We start from the raw sequence: 24,927 nt of genomic DNA, 5'->3' as shown, positions 1-24,927 counted from the left end.
ACTGTATTTATATATGAATTTACTATAACGGTACTATATATTGAAGTATGTTTATAAAGATAACAAGTATGTAATTAATTGCATGATGATTTTTAAAAGATAAAATTTTAAACATTTATGGATAGAAATATGTATCTAAAAAACTTTATTGTTACATAATTAGTTTCTATTAATTTGTTAAAATAATAAGGTTAGATACTACATAGTAGTATTTTATATATGAAAATTAAACTAGACTGAAACGAGTATTTTGTTAAAATAATAACGTTCGTTAAATACTAAATAGTAGTAAAAACTTATGTATCAAAGTGTGTTTTTTGATATTAACTTTCATCCAAATTAGACTGATCGAAGAGAGTATTATTTTGTACTCATAAAATATAAAAGTTTCCTTTGGTATTAATCAAACGACTATCTATAAATAACGTATTTAATCAAAACATGTGATTATTTACACACGAACTTGTGCATATATAGGAAAACCAATCAGGACACGATTTAGAATCAGACATAAAGTTGTGCATCGGAGATGATCAATATTCTTGTGGCCAAATAAAAATTTGTTTTTTTTTTCCGCATTAAAATAATCTGGTTGGAGGTATCCACGTGAGCTAGTTTCCATTTTTCTGATAAATGGTCACCCCCGGATAAACACCCATCATTAAACGGTAAAAGGCTTAGAAATACACCAAACAAGAACTCAGAATCAAACAAATAAAAACACGAGAAACTCTAAAACAAACGCCCCAAGGGAGTGATGTCAAGCGAGACCAAACCAACAAAAACAAACGTCCCAAGGGTACTTTTGATTACTAAAACAAACCACACCAGCATGCCTGAACATAGAACCACCAAACAGTTTTAAAGAGCATAGAAAATAAGAAACATACAGGACTGCATTATATATATATATATATATTTAAATGAACAGCCTTGCTAATAGTTTCTTAATTTCGTAGTACAATAAGAGTACTACGTACTTCTAATAAGTTGAAGTTGAGACGTTTTCTGCAACATATAACGCCAATCCAGGGATGTAACATACTCCGTTCTGGGCAGCTGAGCACTTCATCGGGTAGCAACACGGTGCTGATAACAAAGCGCAACCATGGCCAGGTTGTATACAATCTGGATTGTTGACACATCTTCGATTCTCACCGAACCAATCCCCTTCACAATACAGTCCTTCACAGCAAATTTTATCTTGTGCCCAGTGACAGTATTCACCAGGTACCATACACCTACGATTCAAATTCAAACCAATGTCGGATTGTAGTCGACCAAAGCAACCCACAACCATCGTGGCCACTAAAATTGTAACAAACTTCTTCATTCTTCCTACCTTTGATAAACTTTGTTTTAACACTTTTGATGGCCACTGGTATTTATGGGAGAAAGGGACCATTCGATTTATAGTTATGTGACACCAAATATTTCATATTAAACACGTTTCTACATGTCCGCTCATACAAATATTTATATTATTAACTGACACAAATAAGATGTGAGAGGACAATAAAGAGAAGCAACCCATTTCTTCATCAGAAGGGAGCTCAGAAGAGCATGCATTATGAAAACTGAGCATTAGGATTAAAGCTGAGCATATTGAACACGTTTCTAACTTTTCCTGTGATAGTTAGGTGACACTAGATATGTCATATTGAACACGTTTCTGCAAATCAGGCTCGTATATATATTAAATGGCATACACGCATGCATACGTAAGAGTTTCCTCTCCCCTACTCCCTTTATTGAGTTTGATGGCTCGAAAGTGGGTCCCAGGTGAACTCAGTAGCCCTGAGGTTTGGGTGCAAGTGGTGCACTTTGAAGGTCCTTACAAAGAATCTTTTGATGTTCTACAGTGTCCTGCTCATTCTGGGGAATAGCAACGCTTGTCTTTTTGTTTGTCATTTTTTTATGCTTCTGTTTCAAGCAACTGTGTAGCCTGTGAAGTTATTGTGTGAGATTCTTTTGCTCATTTCACTGAGGATAAGTTCCGAAAAGACTTGTCCAACAAACAAGTCAGAAAGTTAGAGAGAGAAGCATATCCAGTGATCTTTCACATTTGTGACAGAGTAAGCTCACGAAGTGTTCATGTAAAGAAAGAAAAGGGCGAGTGTTAGTTTGAGAGAGAAAATTGCGTAAACTCTGAAACAAAAGAGAGAAATAAAAGTGAATCGAGCTGCATCCATGAGGCGAGCTCAATGATGAAGTAGTTCAATATTTGGGGCAAATCTCGATAATTCACTGTGTTTGATTTCTTTCTTGTCTCACTTCTCTTATCTCTGGTTTTCTCTCTATGTGAGCGTATGAATATTTTCCGTAATTTGATTTAAGCTCTAAGGGATAATCAAAGTTTGTTCTATTCCCATTTCTGAATTAGTCATAAGGTTATATTCTTAGAATTGGAGTTTTTTTGTACTACTGTTATTGAGTATCGTGACAATTTCACAACCATTTGTTTTGTATGCAAATGAAAATACTAACCTTGTTGGTTTTTACTAGTTTGAGTGAACTGATTTAGGGTTAATAGGGTAATAAAACCTAAAGTAGTATCAGAGCCAGATTTGACAAAAAGATTCAGTTCACAAGATTTATCAAGAAAACAAGCAAGACTCGGTACAAAGATATTTCTTCATTTTTATGGAAGATTTTCATTTTATAGTTTTTCCAAGATAGAGGTAATTTAGCAATAATTCCTCCCACAACGAAGTATTTCGGGAATGTTATCTTAAGAGTAGACAACTTATTCATAATAACTTGAAATTCATGTACTTGTAAGGGTAATAGTTTACCATCAAAGAATTTAAATCCCATGTATTGAGTAATGAGGAATTTCTTGGTACTTTTTGTTGGAATTATTATAATGAACTAATATAATCATAGGTTTAATTCCATAATACACAATTATTAATTATGTGCCTAATTTTACACTAATAACCATAATGGGATGGTTAATAAATTAACTATATGTTAGAGGCACATGAGAGCACCTTTAATACTATAGTTGGCCCATTAAATTATAGTATACCATAAAAAGGATCACTTAAGCCCTATTAGTAAATATAATCCCTTAAGGTTATAAGAGTATGTCATGTATTTACATGAGTGATTGGTGTTAGAAGTGGTCATGAAGATATATGGTAATAAGAAGAAAAGGGGATAGCTCCACAAGTGCTCTCTAGGCTTTGCTCAAGTTTGGTGATCTTGGTGGTGATTCTCTTTGAAGTTCTTGAAGCAAAATGACTCACATGGAAGGATTAGGAGGTATGTGCATTTATTGATTTTGATGCTCTAAATAAATACTTGATCTTGCATTTATGACTATGAGTATGGTTGGTGATTAAAGTTTGCATTTAATGCTCATAATCTATGTCATTGTTTTTCAACAATTGGTATCAAGAGCCAAAGTTATTGATTTTAGAGCTCAAATTTTTTTAATAAACCCATATTCTCAAATCTGAAATTTATGATGTTTTTTCGGATTAATAAGTTTGATGTTGTGTGAATATGAGTTTTATTCCTCCAAATGTGTTCATATATGTCTTGGGAGCATTTTGTTTACATTTTCCATTGAGCTATATATGAGTTTTAACAATGGAGAAACCCATTTCGGATTCATCATTTTTTGGTGTATTATTTTGTGTTTTTGGAGTAAATGGGTATTGGAAAATGATAGAGGATTAAAAATGGAACAAAACCCCAAAACGGCGTCGCATTTGGTGGCCGGAGCTGTTATTTACGACCGGGTTGCGAACCGGGTCCGATTGACCCGAAAACCAGACCCACGGGTCAAATTTGGGTGACAGGGGTGAAAAAAAACGACATGTCGTTTTTCCTTATCCAGGAAAAACGACATGTCGTTCAGGCCATGGTAATTGGGTTGGCAAACTACATGTCGTTTTCCCTCTGTCAGGCAGAAAACTACATGTCGTTTTTCAGATGTTTTCAGCCCTTTTCTGCGCAAAACGACAGGTCGTTTTATGACCTATGCTGCGTGTCGTTTCATCCAAACGACATGTCGTTTTTGGAAAACGACATGTCGTACGGCCCTATTAAATTTTTTTTTAAGGCGCGTGGGGGCGCGTGTAGAGTATTTTTTGGGCCATTTTTCATATTTTTATGAATTTTTTAATTTTCTATCATTTTTGGGTATGTACAATACTAATGCATGATTTTTATTCATATTTTGGTTATTAATTTTAGTATTGTGGCATAAATTTTGTAATTTATTTCAATAATTAGTGCTTATTTTCTTGCCTATCGTAAGATTAAGCATGGAAAATTGTTTGGTAATGAGGAGCACTTAAATATTAATTTATTTAAGTATTGTATTTTCCTCCAAATAACATTAAGATCCTTATAAGTAATTAATTATCCTATCGATGATAATTACTTACTAAAGATGCTTAATATGGTGAAGAAGATTATTAAATATTATGAATCACAATTTATCTATCCTTTCGATAGTGAATTAACGTATTTGATTATAATATTTAATAGATTGTTCTTACCTGTGTATGAGTTCCATCTTGTTAAATTTGTCTGAGAACTCCAGCATACATAATGATCATTTGTTACTTTGCGATCATTTGTTTATGAGAAAAAGAGCACAAATGACATGATTCTGTTACAACATGCATTTAATGGTTATTGCACTTGTTTCTCATTCAGCTTTAAGCAATCCAAGAACCTCTGCTATGTTGACGCTGAATGGAACTAACCACAAGCAGTGGGTAGAATCTCTCATGATGAATTTGACTCTTATGAGAGTGGACTTGGCCTTGAGAACTGATGCACCTCCGAAACCTACTGATGATACCACTGAAAAGGACAGAAAGTCCTATGAGGATTGGGAGCATTCCAATCGCTATTGTCTGATGCTTATGAGGTATCACATGGATGAGTCCATTCGTGATAGTATTCCCCAAACTGAAATTGCAAAGGATTTTCTCGCTGCGATCAGGGAGAAATACAAGAAATTCTCAAAGAATGAGAAAAATGAATGCCTGACTTTGTTCCATCGGACCAATTATGCTGATTCAGGTGACATTAGGTCTCACATTGACAAACTGATGGGTTGTTATCAAAAGCTCAAGGGCATGGGATTGGATCTTGGTGAGGACTATATGGTGTGGTTTGTGATGGAAACCATTCCCTCTCAGTTTGATTCGATCAGATCAAGCTACAATGCTCAAAAGGAGCAATGGACCATTGAGGAGATGACTGCTATTCTTGCTAAGGAAGAGGAGGACATGAAAAAGGGAAAAGCAAGAAGTATCTCCATGATAACAAACCCGAGCAATTCTCAGAAGAGAAAGTCCACTTCCAACAACTCTAGTGACCAAAGGCCTTCTAAGAAGAAAGGCAACCACCCTAAAGGAAATGGACAAGGGAGTTCATCTTCAACTGGTCACAAGAATGAGTATTTCAAAGGGAAGTGCAACTTTTGTCAATGTTTCGGGCATAAGAAAGTCGATTGTCGAAAGCTCAAAGCCCACTTAGAGAAGAAAGGCAAATGTCTTGTGTTGGTTTGCTTAGAATCCAATATTATTGATGTGCCCTCAAATACTTGGTGGTTAGATACTGGAGCTACGATTCATGTTACGAATTCCTTGCAAGCAGTGCAAATCAAAGAAGGCCGAATAGTTTGGAGGAATACGTATACATGGGAGACGATACTAAAGTCAGAATAGAATTTTTTGGGATTGTTAGACTACAGTTGAATACATGACATTTTTTGGAATTGCATGAAGTTGCTTACTTGCCCTCTATTAGGAGGAATTTGATTTCTGTATCTATTTTGGATAGACTAGGTTATAGTCTTCTTTTTGGAACTGGAAATCTGACTTTGTATCGTGACTCTATGTTAGTTGGAAATGGAAGTTTATGTGGAAATTTATATAAGCTTGATTTACTTGATGTTGTTTCTGTTACTTCTCCCTCTTGTCCTTTTTCTTCTTCTCTTAATGCTGTTGTTGGTTCCAAACGTGCAAGATTAGATTTGAAATCTTCCATGCTTTGGCATAAACGTTTGGGCCATATTTCTAGAGATAGAATGGAGAGATTAGTGAAAGATGGTGTACTTCAGGATCTCGATTTCTCTGATTTCACTGCCTGTGTTGATTGTATAAAAGGAAAGTTAACTGCCAAGGTTAGAAAGAGTAAGTCAGATAGATGCACAGATGTATTGGAGCTTATTCACACTGACATTTGTGGGCCTTTTGTTCCACCTGCTATGGGCGGCTACAAATACTTTATCACCTTCATTGATGACTTTTCCCGATATGGTCATATTGAGCTCATTCGTGAGAAGTCTGAATCTTTGGATGCCTTTAAGATTTTCAAGACGAATGTTGAGCTCCAAAAGGGAAAGAAGATTAAAGCTGTCAATTCTGATAGAGGTGGAGAGTATTATGGGCGTTATGATGAAACTGGAAGGAACCCCGGGCCGTTTGCCAGATACTTGCAGGAATGTGGCATTGATGCAAGATATACAATGCCAGGTACACCCCAGCAGAATGGAATTGCTGAAAGAAGGAATCGCACACTTCTTGATATGGTACGTTTTATGTTAATTCATTCTAGCTTACCAGAGTTTTTATGGGGTGAGGCATTAAGGACTGTTGCTTATATCTTGAATCAAGTGCCTAGCAAGTCGGTTCCAAAGACCATACGAGCTGTGGTCAGGCAAGAAACCGAGTTTGCGTCATTTTCACGTTTGGGGATGCAAAGCTGAAGTAAGGCCTTATAATCCACAATCTAAGAAGCTGGATCCGAAAACTATCAGTGGGAGTTTCATAGGCTACACTATTGGTTCGAGAGGTTCTAGGTTCTATTGTCCCTCTCACACCACCAGGGTGATAGAATCAGACCGAGCTGTCTATTTTGAGGATGAATTTGGTTCAAGTCAAGGGTCAAGAGAAATTGTGTTCAGGGAAGAGCGTGTCTATGTCCCTGTACCTGTTGCTTCCGCTTCCGCTTCTGATCCTACTAATGATCTTGTGATTGAACAAGTTCCAATAGAAGCTCATGGTGAACCTCAGGATCCAGTACAAGATGAAAATCTTGATTTGGGGGACGATGAGGTTGTGGTGAGAAGATCACAAAGAGCCCGCAGGCCTGCTATTCCTGATGACTATCTTGTCTATATGCAGGAACATGAGTTTGATGTGGGAGATGATTCTGAGCCAGCCACTTATCAAGAAGCAGTGAATAGTCCTAAATCTGCATTGTGGGTGGATGCAATGAAAGAAGAATTGAGTTCTATGTCACAAAATGAAGTTTGGGAGTTGGTTGAACTACCCAAAGGTTGTAGACCCATCGGATGCAAATGGGTGTATAAGATCAAACGTGACTCAAATGGGCAAGTAGAGAGGTACAAGGCTCGACTTGTGGCTAAAGGTTATAGTCAGAGAGAGGGCATTGATTTCAAAGAAACTTTTTCGCCTGTTTCCACCAAAGATTCGTTGCGAATCATTATGGCTATAGTTGCCCATTTTGACCTAGAACTCAAACAAATGGACGTAAGGACTGCCTTCTTGAATGGAGACCTATCTGAGGATGTGTACATGACTCAACCTGTAGGTTTTGAGAAGTCTGGCGAAGAACACATGGTTTGCAAACTCAAGAAGTCGATATATGGGCTTAAACAAGCATCAAGGCAGTGGTATCTCAAGTTTGATATGATTGTCACTCAAAATGGTTTCAAGGAGAATGTGGTGGATCAATGTATATACATGAAGGTCAGTGGGAGCAGTTTCATTTTCTTAGTATTGTATGTTGATGACATCCTGCTTGCATCTAATAATTCTGACCTGTTGGCTGAGACAAAACAACTCTTGTTCAACCATTTTGACATGAAAGACCTTGGCGAAGCTTCTTATGTGCTTGGGATTCAAATCCTTCGAGATAGGGCCAATGGTATTCTTCGTTTGTCTCAGAAAACTTACATTGATCGGATCTTGAAAAGATTCAACATGCATTCATGTTCTTCTGGGAAAGCACCGATAGTGAAGGGTGACAAGTTCTCAAAGGCTCAATGTCCACAAAATGATAAAGAGAGAGATGAAATGAAAGCTGTTCCTTATGCGTCACTGGTTGGTATCCTTATGTATGCTCAAGTATGCACACGCCCTGATATTGCTTTTGTTGTCGGCGTGTTAGGTAGGTACTTGAGTGATCCCGGACTTAGCCATTGGAAAGCGGCTAAGAAGGTCATGCGGTATCTTCAGGGTACCAAGGATCATATGTTGACCTATCGGCGAGCTGACACTTTGGATATAGTTGGGTTCAGTGACGCCGATTATGCGGGATGCGTGGACGATAAAAAGTCCACTTCAGGCTACATTTATATGATGGCTGGAGGAGCTGTATCGTGGAAAAGTGTCAAGCAGACACTCACAGCTTCATCCACAATGGAGGCAGAGTATATGGCGTGTTATGAGGCTACTTGTCAAGCCATATGGCTGCGGAATTTCATTTCAGCACTAGATGTTGTAGACTCTATCACGAGGCCGCTGAAATTGTATTGTGATAATTCTGCAGCAGTAGCTTTCTCTAAGAACACTAGGAGTACTTCTCGCTCAAAGTATATTGATATAAAGTACTATTTTGTTAAAGAGAAAGTCGCTGAGTCCCTCATTTCTATCGAGTACACGCCTACCACTAGCATGTTAGCAGACCCACTAACGAAAGGCTTACCTATATGTGTGTTTTTAGAACATGTTGCCCGAATGGGATTGTTGGGAGCCTAGCTTGTTAAGCTCAGTGGGAGTTTGTTATTTTTGTATTGGACATGCTAGTATTTCGTACGGATTGCTTATGGCTTGTGTTTTGTTAAGAACATGCATTATGATGATGAACTCACTTCTTTATTGTTGTTGTTACATATGTATGTTTATACGTATATTTTGTTGTTCATGGAAGTGACAGGTACAAAACGAGATGAATGCGCATAATCTCAATTTTGTTGTACCTCATGCATGTTTGGATTGATTGTTGATGATTGTTTTGAATTGAATGTCTACAAGGTCAATTCATACATGATATGTGTATCCTCTAGATATGATGTTATGTATGTTTTATTTGATTACCTTATGTGGAATGATAGACATTGTTATGGTGGCTTGATTGTATTGTCCAAGTGGGAGAATGTTGGAATTATTATAATGAACTAATACAATCATAGGTTTAATTCCATAATACACAATCATTAATTATGTGCCTAATTTTACACTAATAACCATAATGGGATGGTTAATAAATTAACTATATGTTAGAGGTACATGAGAGCACCTTTAATACTATAGTTGGCCCATTAAATTATAGTATACCATAAAAAGGACCACTTAAGCCCTATTAGTAAATATAATCCCTTAAGGTTATAAGAGTATGTCATGTATTTATATGAGTGATTGGTGTTAGAAGTGGTCATGAGGATATATGGTAATAAGAAGAAAAGGGGATAGCTCCACAAGTGCTCTCGAGGCTTTGCTCAAGTTTGGTGATCTTGGTGGTGATTCTCTTTGAAGTTCTTGAAGCAAAATGGCTCACATGGAAGGATTAGGAGGTATGTGCATTTATTGATTTTGATGCTCTAAATAAATACTTGATCTTGCATTTATGACTATGAGTATGGTTGGTGATTAAAGTTTGCATTTAATGCTCATAATCTATGTCATTGTTTTTCAACACTTTTTTCTTCAGTTTTGTACTTCTTTTTCTTAAGAGTTTCCCATATCTCATTTGTCAATGTAGTGTTTGTGTAAAGATTATAGAGACGATCCGATAGAGCATTGAGTATGTGGTATCTACAAATGAGTTCATCTTCTTCTCTTTTCTTAATTTCTTTGATCACCTCTTGAGTATCATCATCATTTGGGGTCTCCAAAGTTTTTAAATTTTTGTCAAGAATACAGTGCACATTTAATGTTGTGAGAAGAAACTTGATCTTGTCTTGCCAACACTGCTACAAAGAAGGCATTTTAAGGCTAGCATTGCGAGCCCTACAAAAGTTTTTAGGGCTCGCGAGCTGCGATTACTCTATTTGAGAGCCTTAAAAAGTGAGATTTTTTAGGACTCACGTTGTGAGTCCTAAAAGAATGTTTTTAGGACTCGCATTGGAAGCCCTAAAAGAATATTTTTAGGGCTAGCAATGCGTTTCCTAAAAAATTTCGTTGAGTGTCTTTAAATAAACTTTTTAGGGCTCCCTTCGCGTGTCCTAAAAGAATGTTTTTAGGGCTGGAAATGCGTGTCCTAAAAAATCTCGTTGAGTGTCTTTACATTTTTTACTTTGATTTAAAATTATATCGCATTGAGTGTCCAAAATATATTATATATGTTAGATTTCTAAAATTTCAAAAGAAAATACTAGAAAAACGCGAAAAAAAAAACATCACCATCCACGGAAGAGTAAATTTATAAAAAGTGAAAAACATTATTTGATTCTAAAGACATCAATTACAAATGCTGCCTTGTATTGATCCATAGAAATCTATCTCAATATACCAACACATTGTCAAAAAAAAAGTCTGTTAATCATTACGAACATAATACGTGTCAAAGTCTCGCTTAGCATGCCACTTTCCACCTTTAAGCATAAAAAGTGTAAGTTGAATTTAAAATAATTCATAATCTTTGAGGAAAAAGCACAGAAAAAGTGGGGTATATGATGTACTACCAGATAAAAAACACAACTGCTAAAGAACCAAAATATGCATCATAAAATCTGGCTGTGAAATGTATTTGTATGCTCAATGGTCAAAAAGAAAAAAGCATGTTTGCAAGAGTTGATTGTAGAACTCGAAACTCTGTCAATATGTACCAACAAGATAAAATAATATAAAGAGAATTACATTTTCTTATTATCCAACATAATCATATAGAAAAACAATAATAAAAAAAATGCACTTGAAAAGTTCATTAGCATTTTAACTAGTAAAATGTTTTAGCCTAATTTCTTCAATATTCGTTAATGTTAGTCGAAATACTCATATAAGTGAATCCATAACAAGTTTTAGTGGGTGAAAAGTGCACCAAATTGCACCATAATAAGGGAGCCAAAATCATTGGGTGAGATCAAATCATTATTTCCATATGGTGGTTATTTCAATATTGCTACAAGCCCAAATATGAATGAAAGCTAAATGGTAATCAACACCAATAAGGGTCCATGACTTTCACAATTTATTTTGAAATCACAATAAAGAAAATGGAAATGGGATATTTTTATAATAGAATAATGTACACCAAACAAATAGAAGAAAAAAAACATATTTAAAATGTCATAAACAGAGTAAATAAAACATGAACACCATTAGATAACACTAGAAAAGATTCACCCAATTATTTCAAACAAGTTTTTTTATTATAAAAAAATTTAATGAAAAATACACTAAATCTCACTAGATCCTACTCTAGCTAATGCTAAATGTCCAAAACAAGAGAGAAATAAACAAGCAAAAACATAAATCAATGTTGAAAACAATGAGAAACTATACATACCATGGGCATGAGAGCAAGGAGTGCCTGAATACAATATATACATATATATTCAATTAGTACTATATTATATGTTCCAATTATGCATGCACAAAAATAAGGTAGAAGCAAATGAGGGAGCACTTGGGAATAGGCATTTCAACACAACCCATGAAATCATAAACTTATTTAGGACCAATAATACTAGAATAGAAATTTAAACCAGATGTATAAAAATAAATTATATGAAAACAGAGGAGCGTCTCCACAACATTATGTCACTTAAACTTCAATCCAAATTCAAAAAATACATATCAATTTATCTTAGTGGCAAATTCTAGCCATTAAAATCTATTGCTGACCAACTTTGAGGATATGAAAGAGAGTACTATAGTTTATATATAGTATATTTATGTGTATATAGATTATTCTATCTTTGGCCATCAATCAATTTTGGTTCTTTCCCATTTCAAATCCAAAACAAAATAAGCTAAGGCAAACAAAAAATAAACAATTAAAAAATTATGCATTCTTATCATTTAAATATCTCACTACTCAAAAATGAAAGTTAAAATACAAAATTGTTTCAAAATTATGAGATAAGAAAAATGACAAAAGTTCACCTGTAACTAGAAGAAGCTCATATATGAGAGTTGCTTAAGGAAAACAACTCATTTAACCAACTTCTACATTTTGGAACCTGGTCGTGTCCAGGATAATTAATTTTAAAAACTTAGTTCGCGTTAGTTTTATCGACATCTCGTGTTTTCTTAGAAAAATATTGGTTAATCAATTTAACCAACTTCTAAGTTTTGGAACCTAGTTGAGTCCAGAATACTTAATTTTAAAAACTTAGCTCATGTTAGTTTTATCGACACCTCGTGTTTTTTAGAAAAAAACACTGGTTAATCAATTTAACCAACTTCTAAGTTTGGGAACTTGGTCAGGTGATCTGATTTTGTCTGGGTTCGCCTCTATTCCTCTGGTGTTGACTATAAAATCCAGAAATTTTCCTGACGCCACCCCGAAGGTACATTTTTGGGGATTCAACCTCATACCATACTTCCTTAGGATCTCAAAACATTCCCTCGGATCGGGAACATGGTCATCGACAGTTTTTGACTTGAGCAAAATGTCGTCAACATACACTTCCATGTTTTTCCCGATCTGATTAACGAACATTCTGTTGACCAATCTCTGATATGTAGCTCCGGCGTTCTTTAGCTCGAAGGGCATGACTTTGTAACAATAAACATTGGTTGGGGTCATGAAGCTGGTATGCTCTTGGTCCGCAGGATTCATAGCGATCTGGTTGTAACCAGAGTACACATCCATGAAGGACATGAGCTCGTGTCCTGCTGTGGCGTCCACCAACTGGTAAATCCTTGGTAAGGGGAAGCAATCCTTGGGACATGCTTTATTTAGGTCAGAAAAGTCGATACAGGTCCGCCATATTCCGTTAGGTTTTGGGACCAGAACAGGATTGGCGACCCAGATCGGGTATTTTGCCTCGCGGATAAAACCGCATTTTAAAAGTCGAGCCACTTCCTCTTCCAGGGCCGCAGCTCGAGTCATGCCCAGACGCCTCTGTTTCTGCGACTTCGCAGGCATGCTCTTGTCCAAGTTGAGGGTATGCATGATGATGCTCAGGCTGATCCCCACCATGTCTTCATGAGACCAGGCGAAAACGTCTAGATTTCCTTGCAGGAATTTCATCAGCTCTGCCTTTCTCTCATCACCAACGTTTTTCCCAAGCCTAACCACCCTCGAAGGGTCTTTAGGATCGATATTTATCTCTTCGATAGCACATTCTATGTATTATCAAATTAGTGAAAATAATATAGATAATATCTTTATCATTTTCTCCATCTCATTCATATATATATATATATTTACTTTTGCTAAATCTATATAGAATTATTCATGCTCTTTCTATGTATTTTATAAATAGTAAAAGTAATATTATGTTAGGTTTTATGTCCAATCTTTTATTGCATTATGACCAATGGTATAATGTCATTTTTAGATTTCTCATAAGATTTATCTCATCCTTCCATGGTAAAGAATAGTAATCACTTAAATACATTTTTGTAAAATATATTTGTGCTTCAATGTTAAATCTTCCAAAAGAATAGTTGGGATGTGAACTATCCATTTGTGTAATTTTTGTGAATCAAAGATCCAAAAAAATGAGTATGCATATTGGTGACTCTTGATCATTCCTACTTGTTACTTATTGTTACATCACACTTAAATCTATCTTTATTTCTAATCTTTAAATCTTAAAAATAACAAAAATATCACTTGTTCTATTTTCTTCATATTATTTATCTCTAAACTTTATTTATTGATTAACTTTAATTCATTGCCTCCTTGTAGAATCGACCGCCCGATCTATACTATAACTACCGCTTAGTGGATGCGCATTTTGGGCGTTAAATAAATTTTGGCGCTGTTGCCGGGAGGTAATAGTGATAAAAAAATTTCAATAAATTTTACAAAAGAGATGAGTAATTCTATCATTTTCTTTTTGTGTATATTTCTCTAAGATTTTGTTTTTAGATTTTTCCTATTTACTCAAAAAAAAAATCACTATCATTATTTTTTTTTTATTATTGTTCCTTTTAGTTAGTTTTTCATTTTTTTTTCTACATTGTTGTGCTATAAGAAAAAAAAGAAAAAAAATATTGTTATCCTTTCTTTTATAGGATTTGTTAGTTTTATTCTTAGTTTAATTTGTTATTATTTTTCTTTTGTTGGTTTTCTTTTTCTCTCTTTTTATTTATTATTGTTGTAAAAAAAAAAAAGCTTGTTGTGGTGTAATTTTTTTTTCTCTTATTAATTTAATTTTGGTAACTTATTTTTTCTTCTTCTTGGTGCTTGTTTCCTTTTATTGTAGTAAAAAAAAAAAAAAATTGGTTGCTTATGTTTTGTTAGTTTAGTTTTTATTTATTCCTATTGTTTTTTTATTTTAATTGCTTGTGTTTAGGATTTGTTACATTTTTTTTTCTTTCTATCTTACTCTTGTGCTTTTTTTTATGTGTTTGTAGGTTACTTTAGTTTTTTTTTGGTTACTTAGATAGTTTTTAATCATCTTTCAAACAAAAAAAAAAATAAATGTTACTTTCTTAGAAATTTTTTAGCTCTTTTATGTATTAGTGTTCTTCTTTTCCTATTATTTTTGTTGTTTAGTGAGCATCTTATTTCTTTTGTTTAAATCATTTTTGTTTTTCTATTGTTTAGATTTGTATCTTTATTTTTCATTTTTTTGTTATTAGTTTTTATTTTATTTATTTTTTTAGGTTTTAAATCTTGAACAAAAAAAATCATAAAATACAAAAAAAATTAATAACAACAACAACAACAACAACAATAATAATAAAAGCTTGTTTTGTCAACATAAGCAATTTTTGCTTAAAGGACAATTTGAGTAAAATTCCATCCATACTTAGTAACCTTGGGGAGTTCTAGTAAGTATTAGTTGTAAGAGGACCGTTTTTATGAATTGTGACCCCTCCACAATTATCTAGCAATCTCGGGGAGTTCTAGATAAAGTGTGGGTCTTAAGTGAGACCGTTCTAAAAACCTCAAATAGACCTGGAAAAAAGTAAAACAATAAAAATAAAAAATAACAAAATAACAAAAAAAAAATCACACAAGAAAATAAAAAAAGATGAATGAAGAAGAAAATAAACGTTTCGAGATGTATTTTCCAATGTATTATTCTTCATTCGGAAACAACTATAATTCTAGTGCTACTGAAGGTACTCGTCGTTTTAAGAGTGCATGCAAACTTAGTGTAAGAGAATACCGAGAACTTGAGGTCTTAGAAACTAAGTTTGAAAGAGAAAGTTACAAAGTTCCCGAGGTAGATTATGATGAACGTTATTGTGACTTTGAAAGAGTCGACCTTAAGAATCATAGTTCTAGTTGGACCAACCCCATAGATTTTAGTTGGAAGCCTGAGTACAACTACCATGCACCGCCTCCTCACATGAATTTTGAACAAAATTTTACTAACTTCCCACATGAACCTCCATATAATGTCTGCACTAATACAAATTCCTTAGATGACACTTTACACACATTTATAGAGGAGCAAAGAGAATTCAATAAACAATTTGTGAAAGATTTTAGGGAAACTAGTACTCAATTTTCAGAATTGACCAACACTATTATTTCACATAATTTAAGTCAATTCTCGCCCCAACCTGAGGCCATAACACCATCCCCTACTCTCAGTTCTAAACCCGATGAGGATGATGCTATTCCCATTTGGAGTGAAATTCTTTCCCATACCGAAATTCTTCCAACCACTCCAAAGAAAAATAGAAGCAATCATACTGATGTGGTAGATTTAATCGTTGAGGGAATCATCAAAATATTTGCAATGAAACAATCACCCAATTTCCTCCACAATTTTGAACCCAAAAATTTTCTTTATCCCGAAAATGTTACTAACACTTCTATTTTTGAGACGCAGGATAAAAGAAAATTCATTTTTGATACAGGATAGTATGCAAATATGTAGTTGGTATACTTACCTGAGAGAGATACTTTTGTCTACCAATGACTGATTAGGTTTTATCTTTCTTTTTAGTATGCTTTATTTTAATGTGTCTTTAGTTTATGTTGCGAATTTTACTTTTGGGGTTTTGTTGTTTTTTTTGTTGGTTATCATATTCCCTTTTTCTCTCACAATGAGCTTAACGTTAGACATTGAGGACAATGTCTCATTTAAAGTTGGGGTAATAGGCATATTCATGCGTTGAAATATATTTTGATTACCATTTTGAAATTTTGAGTTAAATGTTTGCAAAACTCATGACAACAAATTTTTTGTGAGATGGTTTTTGCTATTTTTACTATTAGGAAGTAATTTTTTAGAGTAATGTCATGCACAACCAAACATTGAAAAAAAAATTCACACATTCAATTGAGAAAAATCCTAAAGTTTAAAACTTTTAATTTTTGTGAGATGTGAGAATGAGAAAACAACTTTGAAAATTTCTATTGATCATTTGAGTTGGTAAAATTAATTTTTGGGACATAAAACATGAAATTTACTAGAGGGATAATTTTTGTTTTAAAGAGCCTTTGTTGTATTTTATTGTAATTTTCCTTTTAATTTCTTTTAAATTTTTTTTATTCTTATGTTGTCTCTTGTCAAAAAAAATTATATAAAAATAAAGAAAAAAATTATAAAAAAATAAAAAGAAGAAATATATTAAAAAAAATGAATGAAAAAAAGGAAGAAAAAAAAAGAGAACAAAAGTAACATTTTTCATCAACATTTTTTTATAGTTTTGTTGAAAAAAAAATGTCAAATAAACATTTCTACATTTGTTTTCAATTTATGTCATCAAAAACAGAAAAGAAAAAAAAAGTTTGTGTATTTTATTTTTGTTTTGTTCTTTATTTTGGCTCTTAATATCATTTTGTAAAATCCAAGAAGATTCTTATATCATTTAGATTCCAATTAATTTATTAGCTTATCTTTTGATCAATATTCGTTAACATTGTTTTTCCTAAAACAATAACATCAATTTTTGAGTGTGAATTAATAAATTTCCAACTCTAAGAGTGTCAACCATCTCCCATAAAAATACTTTCAATACTTTTGTGAGAATTTGGAATTGAGACTTTATTCTTTGGTAATTTTTCAATATTGTTTGTGTTAGCTTTGGAAAGAACGATATGGTTTGGTGCACACACACAAAACTCTTGAATTACAACTTAGATAGTTTTAAATAGCATTTTCTAAATTCTCATTAAACATTATTTTAAATAATTTTTCATAATTTAGCTCACTAATTCATCTTGGTAATAATTTTATCCGCTTGAATTGCTAGGGACAAACAATAAGCTAGTTGGGGGTGGTGATTTAGTGGTGAAAAATGCATATTTAATGATTTTAATGGTCAAAATAAATTAAGTTTAATTAATATTTTTATGAAATTAATATAATTTATTTTGTAAATGAAAATATTTGATTATGATTTAATTTATTGTTATTTTGTAAGAATTAAAGTGCATTTTGGCATAAAGAAAAAGAAGAAGAAATAAAGAGATAAATATGAAAAACAATTAAAAAATGGCATTCTTGAAGCCCAAAACGAAGGCCCAAACTGAAGGCCCGCTTTCACCCCTGCATGCCACATGTCCGCGCCCTTGTTGCGTCACGTGTCCGCGAGCTTCCTTCTCAGCAGGCCTAGTTGAACCTTCCAGCGGCCCAACAAACCCAATAGCCAAAGCCTCTTCAACACAGCCCAGCATTCCAGTAGCCCACTGAAGCTTCCTTCAACGTAGCTAAAGCTTTCCCTTCTCCAGCCGTTGACCCGATCAACTCCTCACCTACCAGCACCCCAACGAAGGCCCAAAGACCCAGCCTTCTCAAGCCCAACGTAAGCCCAACTCACCTCAGCCCTTTTCGTCTCCCAGTCAGCGCCTACATGGCGTCTTCCCATTGGCTGGGAATGGGTCAAAACCCACATCTGCCACCAGCCACCTTCAACCCATATTTTGTGGGAATTGAGCCTTGCAAAATTTCCATTTTGAGCTTTAAAGCTCATCTTTTTCGGTGCTTTAGAAAAAGGGTATATTGACCATACACCAAAATAACTAGGTTAATATTTATAATAAGATTTGATTTTTCAAAATCATATTTTATTATTAATATTTTATATTTATTTTGTAAACCCCAAATTGTTGTTTAATTTCTTTTTAGTCCTTTTCTCCCTCTATAAATAGGGACTCTTCTTTCACAATTTCTATGTAATTTTTAGGTAGCAAAACTCTACCAAATTTTAGTCTTATTTATCAAATTTTCTCTCTAGAATTTCATAAGAATTTCTAGCATAATATGCTAACCTTCTTAGGAAGGTTAGGATGATCCTATATGCACTATGACTTTGTTTGGTATTTTTGATTCACCTTATGCTTAAAGTTTATATATTTGAGTGATTTAATTTTTTTTCATCTCTATTCTTTCATCTTGTTATCTATATTTATGTTTACTAATAGTATATAGATTTTGTCAAACACTTTCGATAACATAGTCGGTCTTAACACATCAAAAAGTGTTATGGTATGTTTTGATAACACGTTTTTGGTGTTATTAAAAGCATTTTTCTTGAAGTGAAAATTAGTGAAAATAATATAGATAATATCTTTATCATTTTCTGCATCTCATTCATATATATATATTTACTTTTGCTAAATCTATATAGAATTAGTCATGCTCTTTCTATGTATTTTATAAATAGTAAAAGTAATATTTGTGTTAGGTTTTATGTCCAATCTTTTATTGCATTATGACCAATGGTATAATGTCATTTTTAGATTTCTCATAAGATTTATCTCATCCTTCCTTGGTAAAGAATAGTAATCATTTAAATATATTTTTGTAAAATATATTTGTGCTTCAATGTTAAATCTTCCAAAAGAATAGTTGGGATGTGAACTATCCATTTGTATAATTTTTGTGAATCAAAGATCCAAAAAAATGAGTATGCATATTGGTGACTCTTGATCATTCCTACTTGTTACTTATTGTTACATCACACTTAAATCTATCTTTATTTCTAATCTTTAAATCTTAAAAATAACAAAAATATCACTTGTTCTATTTTCTTCATATTATTTATCTCTAAACTTTATTTATTGATTAACTTTAATTCATTGCCTCCTTGTAGAATCGACCGCCCGATCTATACTATAACTACCGCTTAGTGGATGCACATTTTGGGCGTTAAACAAGCAGCAACGAGACCAAAATAGGAGCAGCGCATTTTGCTAACTTATTACTCTTTTCCAATGACTTTAATTTGGTTTTATATTTAAGTGACATCTCTCATATTACTTGTTTTTTTTTAATTTCTTCGTTACGTTTTGCTCCTTAATTTTTTGTTACTATTGTACAGAAAGGGAAAAGAAAATAAATTAAATAGAAAGGTTTCTATAATTAATATTATTGTTATATATATAAATTAGAATACAGTATTTAAGAATGAGTGCACTATTCAATTTATAAATCTGCATAGTTTGTATTCGTTTTCTAAAGGAAAGACAAAGAAAATGTTTGAAACACCACTCCAAGACAAATAATATGACAATCAAAACAAATTCAAACTTCAAGTAGCAATTAGAAAACACAACATCAAGTATGAGCAAGATCATGTATATTTATATAAATATAAAAACCTGAAATTTATATTGGTACAACCTTAGTAGCCTATACACATCCAATTTGTGAATCGTCTTGAGCATTTCACTAGTAATCAAAACTGAATTACACACTCAATACAGTCATTACTTAATTATATTTATGAGATGTGTTGAATTACTCACTCATTTTTCATGAACGCAACTTACCCATAGCTCTTGTCAAGTTAAAACTTCCATTGATCCGTCCAACTTGAATGAGTCCTTTAACTTCAAAAATCTTATATTTCTCAACCTCTAAATCTGGCTGACAATCTTTAAACAATTTATATGCCTGAATAAAATATTCATGAAAACAAGACATAAAAGTGCTTTGCTTATATTAGAGGTACTCTGGCAGATTTTCCTAAATTTCTCATTATAACAAACGACAAAAAAAATATAGTTAGGGAATACAAGAGAGAGGCTCCCATGTTGTTATATGAGTATTTCAAGCAAAACTAATATGCTATCTATTTCTTTTCTTTTTGGATCAATCTAATATAGTAGAAAATGAATATAATCCAGCTTAATTATGCCATTTTCTATTCAATATGACTATATAGTAGAGCCCAAGAGCTTTGTTACTCTCTAAGTATTTTGAAGCTAAATATTTGAAATACCCATATCTCTCCATACCCACTGTTTCAAACACCTCTAAAAAATCTCAGAAATTGTAGCTCAGCTTGTCAGGAGAACTTTCTCAAACCCTTAAAAAATTTCTAGATTTAAAAAAAAATAGTAATAAAAATTATAAAACCCTCACCTTAACTACTCCCATTAAGATCCAAATGTAAGCGAGTGTTAACAAAAGAGGCGTGAGAGAGGAGCTGATGGATGGAGATGGAGCTATCATATGGAGGAGCTATTTGGGGGAGAGAGAATAACAATGAGAGAGAGAGAAATGAGGTATTTGGTTTTAACACTTCATTTTAGTTTTTTACTTTCCCGCTTAATCTTTTTTTTTTTTGAGCCCGCCCTTATTTCACTTTAAAGATTTTTTTATAATACTTAAAAGTCACTATTGAAATTCAACTCAAATATTTCTCACCTTACTATTTTAGGACTCACATATGTTTTTAAGACACTCATTGAGAGTCCTACAATGTGTTTTGTAAGGACTCTCAGTGAGAGTTCTAAAAACTCCACAAACATTTTTAGGACTTATATTTAGGTGTGTGTCCTAAAAAGGTGACCCATAGAGTCTATCTAGTCTCACTACATCTTGAGACTTGAAGTTGAGGGCTGAGATTGACGAGCTTTCAATCATAGCTTTGGTTAGTAGATAAACCTTGGAGATAGACAAACTTTGATACAAAGCAAAGGTTTAGAGATAGAGATTTTTTATTGTTGTGCTAGAGTCTTATAACCTTAGTTTTATATTCCAACTGAAAGCAATAATCACAAGTAATTCAACTCTAATGGAAGATAATCACAAAGTACATAAACACATAAGCAAAGTGTAAAGTAGACCTTTCATGAAGAAGAACCTTCAAACATAAAATCACAAGTCTATGAATTTATGTGAATTACAAAAGTAACAAGGCTTGACAGAAATGAAGATTTGTTGTTTAAAAATCTCTATTCCTAGCCTTCTCCTTGGAGTTGCTTGAAGCTACAACAATAGATTGAGATTTGGATTCACAAGCCTTGATTCTTCATACAACTCAATATTTCTTGATGAAGAGAGCATGAGTTCTTTTAGAGAGAGAGGGGTGAGTGATCAAGTAGCCAACGAACTCTTTAAATAGTATAGAAACCTCATTAGACTCAACCAATGAGATTATAGCATTTTAATTTGAATTTTGGAGCCAAAACACGTCACTATACGATATCATACGGACGACCCAGGCAAAATGTTGCCTGGCACAAGGTGATGCATCAGCAATTAGACGATGCATCACCTAGAACCAGGCCACACGTTGGGTGGGTGTTAATTTCACAAACGAGCGACACGACGCATCGTTGATGCCTCTGACTTGGGGCTCCAAAATTGGTAACGCCCTGGATAGCCAAGACCATTACACTGTGTATTTTAAATAGTGTTGGACCCTCTAATCAAGCCATTTGGATATAAGCGTGTAAGTAAGGATAATTAACGGATCAGGGTTTAAATATTTTGATCAATGGAATAGTTGTTTTCATTAAAAAGTTTGAGTCTATACAAGGGATCCCAAAAAATAAGTGTTTACAAGGCATTTACAACTTCAAAATCAATTACTACATAAGCCGACCTAAGCAGAAAAATTAAGTTTTTAGTTCTAGTCCCTATTGATCCCTCAGCCGTGGCGCTCGAGCAGCTACAAATGTACAGGTCGCATCTAAAGCTATCCAACTCATGGCTAGTCCAACATTCCCTTTCCCTTACATGCACCCGTGAGCCAAGGTCTAGCAAGAAAACACAAATCATCAAATACAATAAGCAACAGAGTATAAACAATACACTTAGCAATAAAACTCAACTAAAACAAGCACATGTTCCAAGTTAATAACCAATAAGTTAAACAAGTGCAATCGACACTTCTGATTATTTAGGTGATGTTCAGGCCCGACTCTCTAAGGCCGATCCCTCATATCATATTGCCAACCACGACTCTCTTAGGTCGAGTTGTGTTCCGTACGCTTGATGTTAGCTCCGACAGTTGGGGTTTTATGCCTGAATTAAAACCTAATTTCTTTATAATTTCATTTATTATCAATAAAAGAATAGAAATCAATTTTGACTTGGTCAATCACTTTACGCACATGTTTTATCGTCATGATTATTTGTTTAATATAAACTTCTATTATATGCCGAGCATATAGCTAATCGTATTTATAGAGACGTAATAATAGTGGAATATAAATATGATTATATGTTCAAAATAAGTTAGTCATAAGATTAGTCAGTACATAGGATTTACACCGACTTTCCAATCTACGATATGATCTAGTTACACATCACAATATTATGTTCTTTCTAGAATATCAGCAAAGTATATAAGATCGGATGTATTTGTTACATCAAACTGGATCGATATTGACAGTAGATAGGATAAGTAAATATACAGTTATTATCTATTCTAGTCATATCATATAGTTGACCGTAGGTCAATTCAATCTCAATTCTGAGTGGTTAGTATTCTAACTGATTGTATTATTGTAGTTTTTTGACTTGTTCGTTACTAGCTTACCCTATGGACTAGTCCATACATACATCTTGGGAACTCGATAGTATAATTGAGTGGGAGTGTTAATCATAGATATGAACATCCATAGCTTCTGATGAAGAAGTAAAACGATGGTTTCCTTTTAGTTTGGTTCGAGGTGCTAAATGATAGAGATCTCATTTCATTAATTAATATTAGTTTACTGAAATATCATTTACAAGGAACTAAGTGTCTTAAGTGTAATGACCTGACTAATTCTAAGATCTCGGACCTTTAAAAACTACTAAGACATAGCTACTATTTTGGGAAACATACATAAGAAATAACATAAGGCTATTTAATAAAATATGAAATACATAATAAAGTATGCGGTATGGAGTATGGGTACCCATTTGTTTAAAACAAAAACATAACTTTAAACTAAATCAATTTTTTACAAAACTAAATGCGGAAAATACATAAAACATAATTTAAAAGACTTTAAACAACGTCATCCTCGATCTTCCAGCAGTTCATTCAGTCCATTCATCCTCAACACACATGCCGAGCTGCCACGAATCCTTCCCGCCTTCCATGTTCATTTTTCTGCATCATTCTAAAATAAAGGAATGAGCCTAATACCCAGCAAGGAAAATCTACTAACATCATACATCATAAAACATAAGACTATATCATAAAACATATACTATAAACATATGATGTAAAAACATATATCATATAGGACTACAATATTAATAGCCATTAACTCATTACCGTGGCATGTGATAAAACCATCTAGGTCTTCAGTCTATTAATAGAGGTAGGTTAGATCACAAGTAGTATATGATAACCCATCTAGGTCCTCTGTCTACTAAGCGAGGTAAGGTAAATCATAACTCTAAACCCACGATAATGATAAAAATCTTGGGGTTTGCTATCTAAGCAACTATAAGCCCCAAGCGACATAAAACATATAAAAATAATCTTGGGGTTTGCTATCTAAGCAACTATAAGCCCCAAGCGACATAAAACATATAAAAATAATCTTGGGGTTTGCTATCTAAGCAACTATAAGCCCCAAGCAACATAAAACATAAATCATATATTCATATCACATACTATAACATATTATCGTAACATATCATAACACATAAACATATAAACACATATATCTAACCTATTTTTCTTACCAAAAATTGGGATATGGAGATAAGAACGGGATTGGAACCCTCCTAAAAACCAACATAAGAACCACGAGTTTCTAAAGAAAAGGAGAAGAAAAAGAGAACTAAACCTTTAAGATAAAAACTTAGCGAAAAACCTTAAGTTTCAAGAACTGAAATACCTAACCAAGAAGTCATAAGAATGAGTTAGGTTCTGAAAGAAAATGGAAGAAAATAGAAGAACTATGATGAACTAGATCTGAGAATAATAATACCTTGGATGAACTAGAACCCAATCTACACCTCGATACCGAATAATCACTCTATCTTACTTCCCAAGTGTTTATAAAAGCTTAAATTGGAAAAGCTTTTAACCCAAAACCCAAGTGTTTCTCTCTATAGTAACCTTAGCAGCTTGGAGGCTCTGAAGAATGCTTGAAGAATGAAGGAAATGGCTGAGTACTAGGTCCTATTTATAGAGTTCAAGGATTGAAACTTACCCCTTTTAAAATGAATAAATAAATGAATATAAAATGAAAAAGATTTGAATTTTTGTTCAACAGATGCCCAGAACTCGGTCAAAAATGTTTAGAGGCAGGTCCAAGAGGTTAAGGGTTGTTTCAAGCTCGGATTCCACGGAGTTAAAAAATGTGAGGGTGGGGCCGATATATCGCCCCTATAGGCAATATATCGCCTCCCCTATGTTCTCGAGCCTCCGTGGTTTCGGTCATGCGAAGTCGACGTGTTTTCCGTATCTCACATAGGCAATATATCGACCCCTATAGTTGCGATATATCGGCATACGTTGATATATCAAACACGTATTTGCACTTTTTTTTAGCTTTTTTGAAAATGATTAAACAACTTTGACTGAGTAATACGTGATTCTAGTAGGTGTTGGAAGGTTCTAGAGCTTCTAGATTCTTCTTTTACTAAATTATTCATTTAAAATG

The 24,927-nt window shown here is 33.5% G+C and overlaps 1 protein-coding gene across 1 annotated transcript; it reads left to right on the top strand.

Annotated features, from left to right (window-relative positions):
• The first annotated feature begins 3,114 nt into the window (after positions 1–3,114).
• Positions 3,115–5,916, top strand: LOC133783957 (uncharacterized). The gene is made up of 2 exons (XM_062223527.1): positions 3,115–3,267; positions 4,675–5,916. The coding sequence occupies exons 1-2, from the start codon at positions 3,243–3,245 to the stop codon at positions 5,694–5,696; spliced, it is 1,047 nt and encodes a 348-aa protein (XP_062079511.1). The 5' UTR covers positions 3,115–3,242; the 3' UTR covers positions 5,697–5,916.
• Positions 5,917–24,927: the final 19,011 nt, after the last annotated feature.

Source organism: Humulus lupulus, chromosome 6, assembly GCF_963169125.1.
Source record: "Humulus lupulus chromosome 6, drHumLupu1.1, whole genome shotgun sequence".
NCBI lineage: Eukaryota > Viridiplantae > Streptophyta > Magnoliopsida > Rosales > Cannabaceae > Humulus > Humulus lupulus.
Note: the sequence above shows the minus strand (reverse complement) of the source record. Positions and strands in the feature narration are given on the sequence as shown.

What these genes read in the sequence shown, in the direction of transcription:
- LOC133783957 (XM_062223527.1), top strand. Translation starts at nt 3,243, where the DNA reads ATGACTCACATGGAAGGATTAGGAG. An exon ending in TCACATGGAAGGATTAGGAG is followed by an intron (nt 3,268 to 4,674) that starts GTATGTGCATTT and finishes TTTCTCATTCAG; the next exon opens with CTTTAAGCAATCCAAGAACC.